The 20,306-nt window shown below is 42.8% G+C and overlaps 2 protein-coding genes across 6 annotated transcripts in view; one reads left to right on the forward strand and one right to left on the reverse strand.

Moving 5' to 3' along the window:
• Nucleotides 1-666: 666 nt before the first annotated feature.
• Nucleotides 667-4,050, reverse strand: LOC115115957 (FUN14 domain-containing protein 1-like). Its single transcript, XM_029644438.2, has 5 exons — nt 3,977-4,050; nt 3,303-3,459; nt 2,999-3,074; nt 2,658-2,786; nt 667-2,411 (listed from the first exon to the last, which is right to left on the reverse strand). The coding sequence occupies exons 1-5, from the start codon at nt 3,993-3,995 to the stop codon at nt 2,334-2,336; spliced, it is 459 nt and encodes a 152-aa protein (XP_029500298.2). The 5' UTR covers nt 3,996-4,050; the 3' UTR covers nt 667-2,333.
• Nucleotides 4,051-6,395: 2,345 nt separating this feature from the next.
• Nucleotides 6,396-20,306, forward strand: part of LOC115115956 (lysine-specific demethylase 6A-like) — an 87,535-nt gene continuing 73,624 nt past the window's right edge. For 3 of the 5 annotated variants that reach the window (XM_065015750.1, XM_065015757.1, XM_065015762.1), the window contains exons 1-5: nt 6,396-6,867; nt 7,003-7,066; nt 13,292-13,400; nt 15,331-15,380; nt 19,961-20,019. In XM_065015750.1, the coding sequence (XP_064871822.1) occupies nt 6,707-6,867; nt 7,003-7,066; nt 13,292-13,400; nt 15,331-15,380; nt 19,961-20,019 (443 nt within the window). In that variant the 5' untranslated portion in view covers nt 6,396-6,706. Of the gene's footprint in view, nt 6,868-6,966; nt 7,067-13,291; nt 13,401-15,330; nt 15,381-19,960; nt 20,020-20,306 lie in introns of all 5 variants that reach the window. The other 2 variants (XM_065015745.1, XM_065015769.1) reach the window with 1 other exon arrangement.

The following is a 20,306-nucleotide window of genomic DNA, read 5'->3' on the forward strand; positions in this document are numbered from 1 at the left end:
CAGGGGAATATGATGGTTTGTGGTAAGAGGATAAAGTCAGACAAGCAGGAATTCATAACATAACATGCAAATTGCTGCCCTAATTTCCTTGCAGCAAACAGGAATGCACTATATAAGGCAAAGCACTTGCACAATCTGTGGACGCAGCTAGTCGATATATAACGTTAGCGTGAGCTGTTTTTTTCTGTTCGCTTCAATTCGCCAAGCATAGAGTATATATATGGTCATTCAATAAACAAAATAAAGTAAAATATATCCACTAGAAAACCTTACGTTTTTGATAAGAGAATTGCCAGGCAGCATCGGCAGCGCAATAGAAGCAGTATTTGGAATATAAATGTACTTTATACTTCGTCCAACTCGTGAGAACGTCTTCCGTTCTTCACCAGTTTTAGGTTGCCATGGAGCGTGCCGGTTATCGTCCGTTGCCCGGCAACGGTGCAGCGTCAGAGTCTAGAGTTTCAGTTAGATTTTTTTTTTTGCAACATTCTTCTCTGAAAATGGTAACACCGCACAGGAACATTTTTGCAATATTGCAACAACATTTGGAAATAATATACAATTTCAATTACATAGTAACGATGACTTGAAAGATAAATGCTTGCTCATTAAAGTAATTTAAGTCAAATTGGAGGGCAGGAAATGATCTGCGCCCTAAACTCAAAGTACTGAAGGAAGTTTAGTTTATTGGGATCCCTATTAGCTACTGCACTCTTCCTGGAGTCCACATAAAACACTCAAATACATGACAAAGTACAGAACAGTAATAGACAAGAACAATATAAGATTTTAAATTAAATACATTACACTAAATAAAAAACAAGTTATATATAGGAGACACCAAGAGACAACAAAAATATAATTTACACACTATACATACATATTCATATTCTTATATACAGTACAGGTAAATTAGATCTTTAGAAATAGTAGAGGTGCTGTGATACAATGTTTTTTTAAATCTGTTTTTTAAAGCTATTCTTTCATTTGAAATAAAGAAAGCCATGATTGTTGGTTGCATTTGGTATTTTATGTTAAGAATATATACACAAACTACAACAGCATTGTAATTCAATAACAAAGGTAAATTGCTTTCCTGTGAAAGAGAAAACACAAAAGAGGCTAAATTACCTCCAAGCAAATATTGCACCACTCGTAAAGGCAAAAGAAAGATAGTCATGGTAATCCTAAATCAATAAATATAATGTGATTGAAGTATTAACTCATACAAATAAATGAAAAGGGCATATATTGTCATAAGGTGAAAGCACCAATTTGTAAGTCGCTCTGGATAAGAGCGTCTGCTAAATGACTTAAATGTAAATGTATTGTGCAAACATGGTGCACTGCATGACTTGGGAATACTTGCGGAGTAGGACTATATTGACCAGAAAACACTCGAAAGAACTAGACCCAAATGTAATCAATAAGTTCCCGCATTGCAGCCCAATTAGGTGTGTATGTGTAACAAGTGCAACAGTACACTGTACATATACTGTACACATGCATGAAGTTCTGCTGAAGACCACACAGTCGATCTGAATAAATACAGCATCAATCGCAGTGTTTTTCATCTTCCTATTCTTTTTTACATATGTACATACGTCCATCTCCAGCAGCAGCTCAGAGCCATTGGAAGTGAGTATGTTTCTATCTCTCATATGATGAATATATGAATCAGAGTGAGCCAGGAACACCGGATCCCATCTACAGGTTCGCAACACCTGTGTGCTCTTAGCGCATTTTGATTAATAACTGTTTTGTAGACCAGCGTTTCCCACAGGACCCACTGGCTAGTTCCTTTTGGGTTGTACCCAATTGCCTTGAGTTGGGGGCTAAAGCCTAGCTAGAAACACGGTTTTGGGTTGTACCCAATTGCCTCGAGTTGGGGGCTAAAGCCTAGCTAGAAACACGGTTTTGGGTTGTACCCAATTGCCTTGAGTTGGGGGCTAAAGCCTAGCTAGAAACACGGTTTTGGGTTGTACCCAATTGCCTTGAGTTGGGGGCTAAAATCCTAGCTAGAAACACGGTTTTGTTTATTTGGTGGAGCAGCAGGAGATCTTGTTTCCAGTTTCTATCAGGTGGTGCTAAAACCATGCAATTACATGGTAGATAGACAGGTAGGTATTGTGAAACAGCATAGTAAGTACACATTACAGAGTATTTACAAACTACATTACCTTTTTTTGCGGGTTGTGTAATTGGCTCAATTTGATATATTGTGCTGTGCATCTGTTCTTGTTGTTCCCACCACGTTTTTAAAAGGGCATTTCACTTCACAGCCAGACCTCTCAAGTGATTCTTATCTAAAACTGCAGGCCCCTGTGGTGTTCTTAGGATGCCAGCCCAAGCAAGAAGCCTCCAAAGAATCCACTGGTGACGATCATGTTTGTCTTCACAAACTCTGTGGACTGGGAGGGATTGAGATAAATAACAGTATTAAAATGTAAGAAAAGTGCAATATCCTTTTAAGACGAATAACAAATCTGAATGCATATGGATAATTGATCCCTTGACTTAGCAGCCTAGTCTGTACAAGTAGGCATAATTTGTATTATGTCAGTATGAATGTAGTTTAATTCACACTGCTTTGTCATGCACAAATCAAATCAAATGTTATTTGTCACATGTGCCGAATACAACAGGTGTAGGGCTACCTGGTCGATAAAAGAGTTGAGCTCTGGTACAGCCCTGTCGGCTTTCTTCTTCAGGTGCCTCTTGGCTTTGTTGACATCCTTCTCCACTCTCTTCCAGTCCACCTGCACATAGCCACTGTGGTTGGCTATCTGGAGAATAGGATAGACATTTTATTTTATTTTAGGGACTATTAAAAAAACGAAGCAAAAATGCTATGTAAAATAATCCATGACAATAAGGATTTTAGCTAATAGTATTGTAGCTAAAGAGCAAGCTTCTCTTCGCAGTGGGTGACCAGCATGTGAAATAACTCATTTAGACTTTTATACTGTACATTAAAAACTTAGTGTTGAGTTCCCACCTGTAACAACAGGAATCCTCCACCCACAGCGGTGGCTGCGATCTTCCCCACCTTCTGGAAAAGATATCCCGCACACCTGGCAGCGAGAGACAATGCAAAACTCTAATTAAACCCTATCCTGCATGTAGTACACTAAACAGGGCAATAGAATCCTCTACAGAGGAAGCCTGTATTTTGATCATACCATGCATTAAAGTACAGTAGCATTGACCACCATGAGAGAGATACATCAAATGAGAAAGAACAGTCCTGAGGATGCTCCGTTGTATAATCAACATAGGCTACCTTGGCCTGCAGGACTTACCAGCCACTCACACCACCCAGTGCTATTTGTGTGGCCACCGAATACTTCTCAGCCATAGGACCCGAATTGTTCCCACCAAATAGGCAGCCCCACCATTGTTGACGCCTAGCATATTGTGTCAGGTCGACCACCTCATATGTGTCCTCATTCTCTGGGTCTTGGGGCGGGAGACACAAAGTAGAGCACTTTTTGTACAAGAGGCGAACAATTGTCAGTTTCACAAGTATTAATATCCCCGTCAGACGTGTTGGATGATTGTGCCATATTCCATTGGCAACAGTACAAATGAAGTCACGTCAAACCATGTTGGAAGGAGAGGATTATGAGTCTAATTTCTTACAGGCACATCTTGGCATAATAATCCATTCGCGTATGTGGGGAAATAGCAGTCTAAAACGTCAAATTGCATGGTGTTATAACGTGGTAACAATGTTGCAACTGTAGCCATTCCTACTTATCTTGATATAATCTATGACGTTGATACATTGAAACATACCGAGTGAGTGCGATCAGAGACCGAAAGAGTAGACCTAATCGTTTTTTAGCGAGTAGGTTGCCACATATTTGACATATATGGATATGATTTAATGCTCCATAGCGTACATCTAAGATGGAAATATGGGACCAAATATGGAAACATAAAGGTCGTTTTTTGGTTTGAGAGCGACACTTACCCTCTTCACGATCCGCCATTTTGGAGTGTCTTGACTTGAATGTTGTTGACAAATGCTGTCACAGGCGTGATGGGATACATGGTTTGCATAGTTTGTCAGACAGTCAAACAGAATTTCATGGATTTAAAAAAAATATCACTCGAATTATTTCTCTTATTAGAATGTCTCAATACAGTTTATAATTTAATGCAGCTTTCATAAATGTAGGTTGCCTCACAAATAAACAAAACTGACAAATAAAATGTTTTACCCCCCCAAAAATGTATAGCTTGCAAAGTATATAACTGTACACAGTAAATGTAACAGCACAGAATAGGCTACTTCAGTCTGTTATTTTGGAGCAGGATTATCGCTATAATAGAGTCGGGTCTGTAGCCTTTGCAATAAATTACTGATTAATGTTTTTTGTGTATTTCATATTAACATTCATCAGAGTGATTTATGGATAATATACCCTGTGGTACTATTGCATGGTAAGTGATATGACAACTGTACAGTATGACAAGTGACCTGGTATTCTGGGAGATGTTTTAGGATTACACATAACCTAACTCAATGTCTCCGATATCTAAGAGCTCTTGAGCTTTATGTAACTAAGCCTATTCTATGACTTCATGGTCGGTTATTATTTCCTTCATATTGAAAAGACACAATCTGGAGTCTGTGTTTCATCCCTTTGGCAGCCCACACATTTCATGGACAGATTTTATTAGATAAACTCCAGGTGCAAAAGTTACGTGTTTCTACAGTATATCTACAATGCTAAATGATGTACTGTTGAATCTTGGGTAAAATAATTAGCAGATTTGGTAGGCCTATGCATATTGGGCTTGCTGCCTATGTGTTTGATAACCATTATGCTTCATTGATTTAATTGAAACCAGGACATTAATATGATCCCTTTCTTTTTCTCTCAAATTACACTGCTTCCTGTTACAAGACGGCGACAGGTGGCCATCTATCTCTGTCACCATGACAGTGATGACAAATTTACAGCCCAGCCTATATTTTGGCGCGGGGGGGGCATTCCAATCGAACTGGAAAGCGACCTCTGCTCTGAGTTATCAAGTCTGATGGACGAAGCCACATCGTCTGCAGGAGACAACAACAACAGCCAGCAGGATCAAGGCTCCCCATATACTTCATCCAATATCCAAATCTTCACCTTGTGTCATTATGAGTTGAACATTGGTAACAACCCCAACTCCCCAAAGCCTGTTGTGTTGTGATGGACATGTTTAGTCAGCTCCAATATGAGTACTCCAGCATCAGACCATTTAGAGAAGCTTCAAGTTTCACTGTTACGTGCACAAGTACAGTGAAATGCTTTTCTGGCAAGATCTAGTTTGGCATATGTCTGAAGATACAGCATCTTGTCTACAACGTTATTGGCATCTTGCAAAAATAAACACATTTGTCTATGCTAACACTTGTAACACTTAGCACTTATATACAGTACAAGTCAAACGTTTTGACTCACCTACTCATTCAAGGGTTTTTCTTTATTTGTATTATTTTCTATATTATAGAATAATAGTGAAGACATCAAACTATGAAATAATACATATGGAATCATGTAGTAACCAAAAAAGTGTTAAACAAATCAAAATATATTTTAGATTCTTCGAAGTAGCCACCCTTTGCTTTGATAACAGCTTTGCAAACTCTTGGCATTCTCTGAAGTATTATAAACTATAATTTTGTAAATCACACACTACATTGTTATAGCAAACAGTGATAACAAAGCAATCACATCAGATAAAATAGTAATCATCAAATCAAATCAAATTTATTTATATAGCCCTTCGTACATCAGCTGATATCTCAAAGTGCTGTACAGAAACCCAGCCTAAAACCCCAAACAGCAAGCAATGCAGGTGTAGAAGCACGGTGGCTAGGAAAAACTCCCTAGAAAGGAGTAATAGCAACACTGCAGCATTCATGCATAATCCTTGGCAACCAATTGACCTGTACCCCCTCCTATCCGTACTCTAATCCTTGGGACGTCCATATGTAGTTTAGGTTTCAAATGGTCAAGGTAAGGGTTAACATTAGGGTTAGGTAACTATACTTTCCTAGTTAAAAAAAAATGTTAAAAGTTTATAGTAAAGGTTAGGATTAGGGTTTAGTGTATGGATGCCCCAAGGATCCCAAATTATCACTAACCATACTGGCAACCCTTGAAAAGGACAGTTACCTTAACCAATAAGATACCTCAAAGTAGACCTAGAAAAACGTATTGCTTATCACAATACAACATGGGAAACCAATCGAAAGAAGCTGTGGAACTGCGTAAAGTTGAGGGGTTGTTATTCGTGTGTGTGAGGAACGACACCCAAGAAAAATGAAGTCACATGATTACACACAGATACATTCGTTGGTCACAGTGAGGAGAGGGCGTTCCTACGGTGGCGGCGTGCATTCGCCTATGTGACACAATTACAACAACTTTGAGCTGGTGTGGGGGGAAGTTTACTATATTACCAAATAACGCCCTATCGTAAAAACCGGCATCAACTCTACTCCTTGCATTATTTGGCAAATACATACATGTAGTATTTTGTGTACAATCATGCGATAAGGCTGTTTTTGGACGGGTCTTGTTTTCCTTCAGGATTTGGCAATCACTCGGCTGAGCTAGCAACGTTTTCAGTACTACATACGGTGGTGTACTTTCGTTCTTATTATATTTTGGTGGAGTTTTGTCGCCCGCTTCCCTGTTCCTTTTCTATGAAATCGTGCAGAGTGTCGCTCGACGCGGCTGCTGCTCGAAGTCTCCGCGCTGCTGGTGATGAGGCAAAGAAAATGGCGGCGGGAAAAGCGAATGAAATAGAATTTGACTTTCTGAAGCTAACAGCGCAGGAGAGAGAGAGCTTGGTCGAAATTGACAGGTTAGCGAATGAGCAATGCATTTGCTTTCTTTGTCTACGTTTTTGTGTATTGAATTTTCGTACATTAAAGTATTTTAAAACGACCTATATGCCCCCAAGTAATACGGAACCGCCTGTGTTGTCCTCTGCTTGCAGTTCACTATTTGGATTTCAGAGGCTTCATGAAGATGGCGCCAGAACGAAGGCCTTACTGTTAAAGGTATGCCACAGATAGGACCAGAGTCGCCCCTCCGCTGTCACTCCTGATTCGTGCATATCTGGAATAAGTGTCAGGGACCTGCTGGACATTTAACCACAAACCCCTTCCATTAGTTAGAAGCCAGGCGCACAAGTGGGTGGATATTACGTTAATGAATTCCCTTTCCAGTCAATGTGAATTATAGTTGTATCTTGACAAAATGTGGAAAAGTGACACCGGCAGCATTTTAATTTAACTAATGTTACAGGACATTTGAGAAATGCATTGGGTGCGTAACCTGATTATGGCGTCCACCCACGGTACTCATAATGACACAAGTCACATTTCGATGATCGTAATTCATTTTAACAGAACATGCAACAGTAGGATGCAACTGCGTGCGTCCTTTACCAAATTTCCGATGCGCTGTTAGAGTAACTGACACATTGACTTCTCCTCAGCCAACAAGACCAGTAATGCACAGCAAAATCACTAACCTATGTCAATCTACTATCCCCGTAAGTAGACAAGTTTACACTCTATTGGTCATTTTTTTCGTTATGTGCGAGAAAGAAATATGCTATTCCAAACAGACTCTGGGACAGTTGTGGGAAGATGGATCCTAAATTCATATTACCAGTAAGCCTAGGCTACATCTGGCAATGATGCTGATGCAACAGAACAGAACGTTTAGCTTAAAATGTGGATAAAACTATTATTTCATCTCATTATAAGCGCAGCAATGTGTACAAGTCAGTAGGCTACATACTAATGTTTGTTCCTTAAAGTGGAACTGACGGCGTTTGAACTACTTTGCAGATATGAAACAGACAATCATATCAGTCAAAAATGTACATTTCCCAGTTTATGCTACAAAACCAACTTTATAAGAGGTTTTAATAATATGTTCTGTTTTCCTCAACATTCCATGACATACACGAAGGTATTGTGGGCAGAATAGATGGATGTATTTCAATGTTTGATTAATATAATTCACCAATACATTTAATTCACCAACACTATCACTCCAGTGTTTAATTGCTAAATTGTAATTACTTTGCCACCATGGCCTATTTATTGCCTTTACCTCCCTAATCTTACCTCATTTGCACACACTGTATATAGACTTTCCTATTGTGTTATTGACTGTACGTTTGTTTATTCCATGTGTAACTCTGTGTTGTTTGTGTTGCACTGCTTTGCTTTATCTTGGCCAGGTCGCAGTTGTAAATGAGAACTTGTTCTCAACTGGCCTACCTGGTTAAATAAAGGGGAATTAACATTTTTTAATTACATTTCTTGGTGGTCCAAAATATTGCTATCAGGTTGTAAATCACACCTGGCCTGGTACATTGTTTGCTGCCTCCATTGGGATGCACTGTTTGAGTTTGAATAATGGCTCAATATAAAAAAAAATGGAATAATGTACACTGGGGCAAAAAAGTATTTAGTCAGCTACCAATTGTGTAAGTTCTCCCACTTAAAAAGATGAGAGAGGCCTGTAATTTTCATCATAGGTACACTTCAAATATGACAGACAAAATGAGAAGAAAAAAATCCAGAAAATTACATTGTAGGATTTTTAATTAATTAATTTGCAAATTATGGTGGAAAATAAGTATTTGGTCACCTACAAACAAGCAAGATTTCTGGCTCTCACAGACCTGTAACTTCTTTAAGATGCTCCTCTGTCCTCCACTCGTTACCTGTATTAACGGCACCTGTTTGAACTTGTTATCAGTATAAAAGACTCCTGTCCACAACCTCAAACAGTCACACTCCAAACTCCACTATGGCCAAGACCAAAGAGCTGTCAAATAATGACCATCATTATGTTTGGAGGAAAAAGGGGGAGGCATGCAAGCTGAAGAACACCATCCCAACCGTGAAGCACGGGGGTTGCAGCATCAAATTGTAGGGGTGCTTTTCTGCAGGAGGGAAAGGTGCACTTCACAAAATAGATGGCATCAAAACGGAGGACAATTATATGGATATATTGAGGCAACATCTCAAGACCTCAGTCAGTATATACTGTACTCTATACCATCTACTGCATCTTGCCATCTTGATGTAATGTATCACTAGCCACTTTAACAATGCCGCTTTATGTGTTTTCATACCCTACATTACTCAACTCATATATATATATATATACTGTACTCTATACCATCTACTGCATCTTGCCTATGCCGTTCAGCCATCGCTCATATTTTTATGTACATTCATTCCTTTACACTTGTGTGTATAAGGTAGTTGTTGTGAAATTGTTAGGTTATATTACCTTGTTAGATATTACTGCATGGTCGGAACTAGAAGCACAAGCATTTCGCTACACTTGCATTAACACCTGTTAACCATGTGTATGTGACAAACACATTTGATTTGATTTAGGAAGTTAAGGCTTGGTTGCAAATCGGTCTTCCAAATGGACAATGACCCCAAGCATACTTCCAAAGTTGTGGCAAAATGGCTTAAGGACAACAAAGTCAAGGTATTGGAGTGACCATCACAAAGTCCAGACCTCAATCCCATAGAAAATTTGTAGGCAGAACTGAAAAGCGTGTGCGAGCAAGGAGGCCTACAAACCTGACTCGGTTACACCAGCTCTGTCAGGAGGAATGGGCCAAAATTCACCCAACTTATTGTGGGAAGCTTGTGGAAGGCTACCCAAAACGTTTGACCCAAGTTAAACAATTTTAAGGCAATGCTACTAATTGAGTTTATGTAAACTTCTGACCCACTAGGAATGTGAAAGAAGAAATAAAAGCTGAAATAAATAATTCTCTCTACTTAAATTCTGAAATTTCACATTCTTAAAATATTGCCAAGAAACTGAAGTTCTCGTACAACGCTGTGTACTACTCCCTTCACAGAACAGCGCAAACTATCTCTAACCAGAATAGAAATTGGAATGGGATGCCCTGGAGCACAACTGAGCTTGAGGACAAGTACATTAGTGTCTAGTTTACCACTGAGGAAGTACAGTTCCCGCTCAGCCCAGTCAAAACTGTTCGCTGCTCTGGCCCCCCAATGGTGGAACAAACTCCCTCACGACGCCAGGACAGCGGAGTCAATCACCACCTTCCGGAGACACCTGAAACCCCACCTCTTTCAGGAATACCTAGGATAGGATAAAGTAATCCTTCTCACCCCCTTAAAAGATTTAGATGCACTATTGTAAAGTGGCTGTTCCACTGGATGTCTTAAGGTGAACGCACCAATTTGTAAGTCGCTCTGGATAAGAGCGTCTGCTAAATGACTTAATTGTAAATGTAGTTTGAGAAACAGATGCCTCACAAGTCCTCAACTGGCAGCTTCATTAAATAGTAGCAAAACACCAGCCTCAACATTGCTGGCCTTCTAGGCAGAGTTCCTCTGTCCAGTCTCAACGTCAAAAGTGAAGAGGTGACTCCGCGATGCTGGCCTTCTAGGCAGAGTTCCTCTGTCCAGTCTCAACGTCAACAGTGAAGAGGTGACTCTGCGATGCTGGCCTTCTAGGCAGAGTTCCTCTGTCCAGTCTCAACGTCAAAAGTGAAGAGGTGACTCCGCGATGCTGGCCTTCTAGGCAGAGTTCCTCTGTCCAGTCTCAACGTCAACAGTGAAGAGGTGACTCCGCGATGCTGGCCTTCTAGGCAGAGTTCCTCTGTCCAGTCTCAACGTCAACAGTGAAGAGGTGACTCCGCGATGCTGGCCTTCTAGGCAGAGTTCCTCTGTCCCGTGTCTGTGTTCTTTTGTCCCTCTTAATCTTTTATTTTTATTGACTGGTCTGAGAGATGGCTTTTTCTCTGCAACTCTGCCTAGAAGGCAAGCATCCTGGAGTCACCTCTTCACGGTTGACATTGAGACTGGGTTTTTGCGGGTAAGAATCAGAATGTCCACAAATGGGCTTAACTACAGACAGAACTACTTCTCAGCTCAGTGGCCTTCTATTGTGCCCCCCCCCATTTTAGTGGCCTTCTATTGTGCCCCCCCCATTTTAGTGGCCTTCTTTAAGAAGCTTTTTGTGAATATGAAACATTTCTGGGATCTTTTATTTCAGCCCATGAGACATGGGACCAACAATTTACATGTTATGTTTATATTTTTGTTACCTGAGTTTGTGCCTGTGAGATTGAGTCCGAATAGTGGAAGCGTCGTCTTCTCTTCCCTTGCAGTTGAAACTCAAACAGAAAATCTACAGAAGTTGTGATCAAAACATTGTAAATAGCCAAGAAACACAAGGACAAAGTTTCACTTCAGTAGACTTTCGTTTCATGTCAACTAACTTTTATGCCTGTTCACAGGGCTTATATAAAGGAATCTTTCACTCAGCTCTTTACGTGTGCACAGATCCCCAGCCAGGCAGTTGCAGCGCCAGGGGGAATAGGCTATATAGGATTCGTAGTTTGACTTTCATTTACCAGCTATAAAATTAAACGGCTACTGCAGCATTTATTTGACTATAAATGTGATCATACTTGACTTTTTTTATTTTATTGAAGAAATGATCACACTGTGGAGCCCTGAACACCCTCCAACGTGGCTGGTGAATAGATATCTTACCCGCCAATGCCAAAATCAACCCGCAGGCTGTTAATTTTATACCCTGCCCCTGCACATTGACTACTGGTTCCCCCTGTATATAGCCAAGTTATCTCACACTGTGTATTTTATGCAGTTTTAGTATTACTGTACGTGTTTCACTGTTCTATTAAATGTTTTTTTTAGATATCATTTTCTCTTTTCTTTCTCTCTGCATTGTTGGGAAGGGCCTGTAAGTAAGCATTTCACTGTTAGTCCACACCTGTTTTATGAAGTATGTACAATTTGTTTTGATATACCTTTGCCTGAAAGTATATATATATTTTTACCCTGCAATAGAATTGAATCATGTCGGAAATTTGAACGTTTCTGTGGGACCACATAGGGTGACCTGCAATGGCGTGGTATTTGGGGGGGAAGGGGTGACTACAATGGTGTGTTGTTTGGGGGGAGGGGTGACCTGGAATGGTGTGTTATTTGGGGGCGTGACCTGAAATGGTTTGGTGTTTGGGGGGGGGTGACCTGGCGTGGTGTTTGGGGGGGTGACATTTGTCTGGTTCATATCAGCCACTGTCTGCTTCAGTCAGGTCTTGAGTGATCCTGTAGCACAGTGTCTGGGATGCCTGTCTGGCTGGCTAGATCTGAATGGATGAGACAGGGCTGTGGTGTGACGATTGAGACTACGCTGTCTGTGTGTCTCTGTCTCCCCTCAGGACTGCACTGACCTCTCTCCTCTCTCCTTTATTTTTCTCACTCACTCACTCACTCACCCACCCACTCTGTCTGACACTTTTGGCTGCCGGACTGACTCTGAGATCCCCCTCCTAGTCAATACAGCTCTACAGTGTCACCTGCTCTACATTGTGCGTCAAATGAGGAACACATGACTACCGCTTCACCCTGGTTCCTGGTATGCCATTGCTCCTGCACTGTAATAACATTCCTAACAAATGCAAATGTCGTTTTGATATCAAGTTGGTGGATTTGAAATGGCTCGACCAAACTGCTCCCTTTTCTCTCTCTTGAGTGGCTAGGCTATATCCCGGCCACTGGTCCTGGTGATATACAGCTGGGGTGCACATACTTTTTATTCAGCCAGTGACTCTCCATCCTCCAGCTCACTGCCTGTTTCTAGGTGCTGCTCTCTCATTTGGCCCTCAGCCAAACTGGGTAGGCACACCTCCCTCTTCCCTCTTTGAAAGTCTGTGGTGGTGATTTTGTGTGGCTGTTATTTACATTTTGCCAGGCTGTAACCCCAACTTTGGCATGGGAGCCTTGGCTTGTCACCTTGCCAAACGACTTGGGCGGTGAAAGCCTTGCAATGCAACCTCCCACTGAAAGGTGGGAGGGGACACCTGTGTGTCTGGGGCGACCTGCCAGAAACCTGTATCTATTTTTATGAGAGGTACAGCGATATGGTTCAGTGATGATAAAGTTATTTTAGGGACTTGTAGTTGCTGTTTTGTAACACGTTAGATGGCTGTTATTGTTTTCATATGTTCCTCATCAGGATTTTTTGCCATTAGACAGACCGTAACCAACGTGTTTAGGAAACTTAGGCCTAAAAGCTCAAACTGATTTGGTGTGGACTTCTAAAAGTTGGGGCATTCTTTAGGCCACCATTTTTAATACGGGGTGTTGAAATGATTTCCCTCTCTCCTCTTCCCTCTCCCCTCTTCCCCCTCTTCCACTCCCCTCCCTCTCTCCTCTTCCCTCTCCCCATAGGCTGTAAGCTGCTATGACTCTGCTATCCTGAAGTCAGAAGGGAAAGTAGAGCCAGAGATGTTCTGCCAGCTGGGCCACTTCAATCTTCTCCTGGAGGACTATCCAAAAGGTGATCAAACGTACACACACACACAGTCTACACCAGATCACATCCTTAATTTAGTAATAACAATGCTTTTGAAATTGTATGTTTGGCAGAATGTAGAATTTCGGTGTTGGAATTTGTCCTTTAAAAGTAGCAGCAGCAGCTGCCAGACAGATTACACGCCCTCCCTCTTATTCTTCCCAAACCCTGTAAAAGGTGTCTGGAAATGACAAATAATAGTAGGCAGTTATGTTGGCGTGTGGCATGCTCTGCTGTCTCTGTTGTCACACGGAGTCCTTCACTTCTCTGCTGTCTCTGTTGTCACACGGAGTCCTTCACTTCTCTGCTGTCCCTGTTGTCACACGGAGTCCTTCACTTCCCTGTTGTCACACGGAGTCCTTCACTTCTCTGCTGTCTCTGTTGTCACACGGAGTCCTTCACTTCTCTGTTGTCACACGGAGTCCTTCACTTCTCTGTTGTCACACGGAGTCCTTCACTTCTCTGTTGTCACACGGAGTCCTTCACTTCTCTGCTGTTCCTGTTGTCACACGGAGTCCTTCACTTCTCTGCCGTCCCTGTTGTCACACGGAGTCCTTCACTTCTCTGCCGTCCCTGTTGTCACACGGAGTCCTTCACTTCTCTGCCGTCCCTGTTGTCACACGGAGTCCTTCACTTCTCTGCTGTCCCTGTTGTCACACGGAGTCCTTCACTTCTCTGTTGTCACACGGAGTCCTTCACTTCTGTTGTCACACGGAGTCCTTCACTTCTCTGTTGTCACACGGAGTCCTTCACTTCTCTGTTGTCACACGGAGTCCTTCACTTCTCTGCCGTCCCTGTTGTCACACGGAGTCCTTCACTTCTCTGCCGTCCCTGTTGTCACACGGAGTCCTTCACTTCTCTGCCGTCCCTGTTGTCACACGGAGTCCTTCACTTCTCTGCCGTCCCTGTTGTCACACGGAGTCCTTCACTTCTCTGCCGTCCCTGTTGTCACACGGAGTCCTTCACTTCTCTGCCGTCCCTGTTGTCACACGGAGTCCTTCACTTCTCTGCCGTCCCTGTTGTCACACGGAGTCCTTCACTTCTCTGCCGTCCCTGTTGTCACACGGAGTCCTTCACTTCTCTGCCGTCCCTGTTGTCACACGGAGTCCTTCACTTCTCTGCCGTCCCTGTTGTCACACGGAGTCCTTCACTTCTCTGCCGTCCCTGTTGTCACACGGAGTCCTTCACTTCTCTGCCGTCCCTGTTGTCACACGGAGTCCTTCACTTCTCTGCCGTCTCTGTTGTCACACGGAGTCCTTCACTTCTCTGCCGTCCCTGTTGTCACACGGAGTCCTTCACTTCTCTGCCGTCCCTGTTGTCACACGGAGTCCTTCACTTCTCTGCCGTCCCTGTTGTCACACGGAGTCCTTCACTTCTCTGCCGTCCCTGTTGTCACACGGAGTCCTTCACTTCTCTGCCGTCCCTGTTGTCACACGGAGTCCTTCACTTCTCTGCCGTCCCTGTTGTCACACGGAGTCCTTCACTTCTCTGCCGTCCCTGTTGTCACACGGAGTCCTTCACTTCTCTGCCGTCCCTGTTGTCACACGGAGTCCTTCACTTCTCTGTTGTCACACGGAGTCCTTCACTTCTCTGCCGTCCCTGTTGTCACACGGAGTCCTTCACTTCTCTGCCGTTATGTAATTCCACTGCCATTTTTTGTGGATGTCTCTGGGCTTTATATGACTACAAGTCTGGGGGAGTTTCTTGAGGAAATGTAGGTCGTGTGCGTTTTCATGCTTGAGTGTTTAAGTTTGAAGAGCTGTTTTATTGTTATGCTTTGGGTTTTATTTGGCCTGTATTGCTGATGAGGTAGTGGCACCACAAGATTGTGTGTTGAGTGGATGAAGATGATGTAATGTTGGCTAATTGTTACAGCATTGTTTTGATCTGTTCACTAACTGGTCTCTCCTCTCAGCATTATCTGCATATCAGAGGTACTACAGTTTACAGTCGGACTACTGGAAGGTGAGTGGCTACTTTCTGAAACATCATTTATCCAAGTAGATGTAGCTGTAGACTGCTACTTTCTGAAACACCATGTATCCAAGTAGATGTAGCTGTAGACTGCTACTTTCTGAAACACCATGTATCCAAGTAGCTGTAGCTGTAGGACTGCTACTTTCTGAAACACCATGTATCCAAGTAGCTGTAGCTGTAGACTGCTACTTTCTGAAACACCATGTATCCAAGTAGATGTAGCTGTAGACTGCTACTTTCTGAAACACCATGTATCCAAGTAGATGTAGCTGTATACTGCTACTTTCTGAAACACCATGTACCCAAGTAGATCTAGCTGTAGACTGCTACTTTCTGAAACACCATGTATCCAAGTAGCTGTAGCTGTAGGACTGCTACTTTCTGAAACACCATGTACTCAAGTAGATGTAGCTGTAGACTGCTACTTTCTGAAACACCATGTATCCAAGTAGATGTAGCTGTAGACTGCTACTTTCTGAAACTCCATGTATCCAAGTCGATGTACACTGCTACTTTCTGAAACACCATGTATCCAAGTAGCTGTAGACTGCTACTTTCTGAAACACCATGTATCCAAGTAGCTGTAGACTGCTACTTTCTGAAACACCATGTACCCAAGTAGATCTAGCTGTAGACTGCTACTTTCTGAAACACCATGTACCCAAGTAGATGTAGCTGTAGACTGCTACTTTCTGAAACACCATGTACCCAAGTAGCTGTAGACTGCTACTTTCTGAAACACCATGTATCCAAGTAGCTGTAGCTGTAGACTGCTACTTTCTGAAACACCATGTACCCAAGTAGATGTAGACTGCTACTTTCTGAAACACCATGTATCCAAGTAGCTGTAGACTGCTACCTTCTGAAACACCATGTACCCAAGTAGATGTAGCTGTAGACTGCTACTTTCTGAAACACCATGTATCCAAGTAGATGTAGCTGTAGACTGCTACTTTCTGAAACACCATGTATCCAAGTAGATGTAGCTGTAGACTGCTACTTTCTGAAACACCATGTATCCAAGTAGATGTAGCTGTAGACTGCTACTTTCTGAAACACCATGTATCCAAGTAGGTCTAAATGTTGACTGCTGACCCCTTGTTTTCTTGGCATTCAACTGCATACCTTGACGTTGACAGTCTGTTCATAAAGGAATGGTGTTAGACTAGGGAAGCTGTTCTCCAGTGTCCAGGTCATATTCAGTTGACCGTTTGACCCGGCCAGGCCAGCCACCAGCTCTTATCATGCGGTGTGTCCTCTCCCTGCCCAGTGTGGGTGGATAAGGGGAGGATGGATGTTAGTTCCAGTCTGCCGTGGTGCCCATTGGCGTGTTAGTGGAGATGAGGTGTTGGGGACGTGACTGTAATGGTTGACGTGACTGTAAATGGTTGACGTGACTGTAAATGGTTGACGTGACTGTAAATGGTTGACGTGACTGTAAATGGTTGACGTGACTGTAAATGGTGACTGTAAATGGTTGACGTGACTGTAAATGGTTGACGTGACCGTGATGGTTGACGTGACCGTGATGGTTGACGTGACTGTAAATGGTTGCGTGACTGTAAATGGTTGACGTGACCGTGATGGTTGACGTGACCGTGATGGTTGACGTGACCGTGATGGTTGACGTGACCGTGATGGGGACGTGACCGTTGTGTTTCTGCCCCTGTTCACTGCGGTTCTGGTTCTGGGACTGTGACTGGGCCTGCCTGGGAGAAAGGGCTATGGCTTTAGAATGGAGTAAGGAAGGGCTACCTGGGACTGGGCAGAGGGCTGAAGCTGGGGTGTAGGGTTGGAGCTTGATCGAGGCTTTCTGGACTGAGCATCAGGTTGGGCTTAGGGTTGGGTGTAGGGTTGGAGCTTGAGTCTCACGACTGTTGGTGAGGAGCCAGGTCTCGGGTACATTTACATTTAAGTCATTTAGCAGACGCTCTTATCCAGAGCGACTTACAAATTGGTGCATTCACCTTATGACATCCAGTGGAGCAGCCACTTTACAATAGTGCATCTAAATCTTTTAGGGGGGGGGGGGTGAGAAGGAGGACTTGACTGAGCTATGCTGAGACTGGGAGGAGCAGGGAGGTAGGCTATACTCCCTGAGTCTGTGGAAGAAATGGTCAAAACATTGACTGAACTTGACTGAGTCGTTCTGTCTCATGGGAGGTGAATGTGAAGGGTAGGCTGCCAGGCTGTCAGAAACATTCTTACTCAGACTCTCGCATCCTCTCTCACTTTCTCAACTCTCACATCGTCTTACTCTGGGGACCGATGCATATCGATTAATTATTACTGGTGTTGCATGGTATACTGAAACTTCTGTACTTTTTCCGATACTAGAACCTGAAAAATGGTTTGATACTAAAATGTTTGTTGCTTTCGGTACTTCTGTCAAATGTGTCTCAAGTTGTCTACTGATTGAGAGAGGATCAAGTCTGTCAGTGCAGCCGATGTCCTCTTATCGTCTGCTCCACTTACTCATTGCTAGTTCTAGCGGCTAGAGTCTGTCTGTTCTGAGGAACCACTGCACTCACTGGGAGTCTGGGCTGCATCAGTTATGCTGCACAGAAGTTAAACTCTAATAATGCATGTAGAAATGTTGAAAATATTTAATTACTGTTCGCAAAACAATGTCCATTATATAACTTTATTCATTCACTTCATCTCCCCGCCTCACCTCTTTCCCAGTCAAGATCATCTTAGTTTGAGCCTCGCTGTCAGATGTCATGGGTCTTAAAGAGACAGTGCAGACTTTTATAAAATAACAGATTACTTATTCTATGCAGATGTTGTTGATCAATAAAATAAGTCCCAAATGGAAAGGAAACAGTTTGTCAAATTGACTGTGTGATTTATATAATTGATTCATTAATGCATACATTCAAATCTAAAAAGTCAAATGTAATGTAATGTAATCTGTCTGATCCTCTCTCCTCCTAACTCCTCAGCCATGCTGTCTGTCTGACCCTCTCTCCTTCTAACTCCTCAGCCATGCTGTCGGTCTGATCCTCTCCTAACCCCTCAGCCATGCTGTCGGTCTGATCCTCTCCTAACCCCTCAGCCATGCTGTCTGTCTGATCCTCTCTCCTCCTAACTCCTCAGCCATGCTGTCTGTCTGATCCTCTCTCCTCCTAACTCCTCAGCCATGCTGTCTGTCTGATCCTCTCTCCTCCTAACTCCTCAGCCATGCTGTCTGTCTGATCCTCTCTCCTCCTAACTCCTCAGCCATGCTGTCTGTCTGATCCTCTCCTCTCTCCTAACTCCTCAGCCATGCTGTCTGTCTGATCCTCTCTCCTCCTAACTCCTCAGCCATGCTGTCTGTCTGATCCTCTCCTCTCTCCTAACTCCTCAGCCATGCTGTCTGTCTGATCCTCTCCTCTCTCCTAACTCCTCAGCCATGCTGTCTGTCTGATCCTCTCCTCTCTCCTAACTCCTCAGCCATGCTGTCTGTCTGATCCTCTCCTCTCTCCTAACTCCTCAGCCATGCTGTCTGTCTGATCCTCTCCTCTCTCCTAACTCCTCAGCCATGCTGTCTGTCTGATCCTCTCCTCTCTCCTAACTCCTCAGCCATGCTGTCTGTCTGATCCTCTCTCCTCCTAACTCCTCAGCCATGCTGTCTGTCTGATCCTCTCCTCTCTCCTAACTCCTCAGCCATGCTGTCTGTCTGATCCTCTCCTCTCTCCTAACTCCTCAGCCATGCTGTCTGTCTGATCCTCTCTCCTCCTAACTCCTCAGCCAGATCTGCTCTCTTCTTTTCTGGTTGATTGGTATGTCTGTATGAGTAGGAGGTTCTGTGCTTAGAGGCTTTCGGTTGTGACTGATACTGGTACTACAGTGTCATGTGAAACTATGGCACAATGGTAACCTCAAAGGTGAATTCCTGGGACACAATGGTAACCTCTGAAAGGTGAATTACTGGGACACAATGGTAACATCTGACATGTGAATTACTGGGACACAATGGTAACCTCTGAATTTCACTCTTTGGAAATGAACTGCAGTAGGTATTTAGGCCTCTACTCTGCCATTGACCTTATGGGCATTGAATGTACTTTAATCCTGAGAGGGATGAGGAGCTGCTGTTTTTTGGCTAGGCCAACTAAACACTTTCCATTTAGATGACTCAGTCAGGACTGTATGTTAGTGATATCAATCCCTCCAGGATTGCATTATCATTTTTTGTGGGCAAAATCAACAATTCCCTTCATATTAGGCTATGCGAGGGCCTGCAAACTTGACTAGTCACGGCACTATTTCCTCAAAACAGTAAAATCATCTAAATTTTTGTGCTTTTTCGTGACAAATTGGATCTTTGCATATTGCAATGCAGAAAATGTCAATTGGCACTGCAAAATGAAGTGTCCCCTTCTCTGCAAATATCACAACAAAATCCCAGCTAAATCCTAGAGGGACTGTGACGTGTCCTTTTTTGTTGAAACTTGACTGAGCAATGTGTTGTTCAGACAGTATCTTTTTTTTAATTTAAATTTTAAAATGTATTTTTTTACCAGTGCTGTTTGAGAAATGGACTAAATGTTCCTGCCACTAATGGTTTTTCTCCCTCTCTCAAGAATGCTGCTTTTCTATATGGCCTTGGTTTGGTATACTTCCATTACAACACATTTCACTGGTAAGTACGCATGGACAGTATTTTCCTTTGGACTGTAGTGTGTTTTTATTAGCTTGGCCTCGTGGATCTGTGTTGTGATACACAGGCTATATAGTACATTACGTTTGTGTAGCTATCGTGTGTTCCTTACTGTGTGTATGTTTTCATTGAACCCTTACCTGACTGGTGGGATTGACTGTTGAATAGTCAATTATGCTTCTTTCATTCTATAAACTCATAGTTTAAAGTCCAATAACATTTTATTGGTCACATACACATGGTTAGCAGATGTTTAGCAAAATGCTTGT

This window comes from Oncorhynchus nerka, linkage group LG3 (genome assembly GCF_034236695.1).
Source record: "Oncorhynchus nerka isolate Pitt River linkage group LG3, Oner_Uvic_2.0, whole genome shotgun sequence".
Classification (NCBI taxonomy): Eukaryota; Metazoa; Chordata; class Actinopteri; order Salmoniformes; family Salmonidae; genus Oncorhynchus; species Oncorhynchus nerka.

Coding starts and splice junctions, on each gene's coding strand:
- LOC115115957 (XM_029644438.2), bottom strand. Junction 3,075..3,302: donor CTGGGTGGTGTGAGTGGCTG/GTAAGTCCTGCA, acceptor TCTCGCTGCCAG/GTGTGCGGGATATCTTTTCC. Junction 2,787..2,998: donor GAGGATTCCTGTTGTTACAG/GTGGGAACTCAA, acceptor CCTATTCTCCAG/ATAGCCAACCACAGTGGCTA.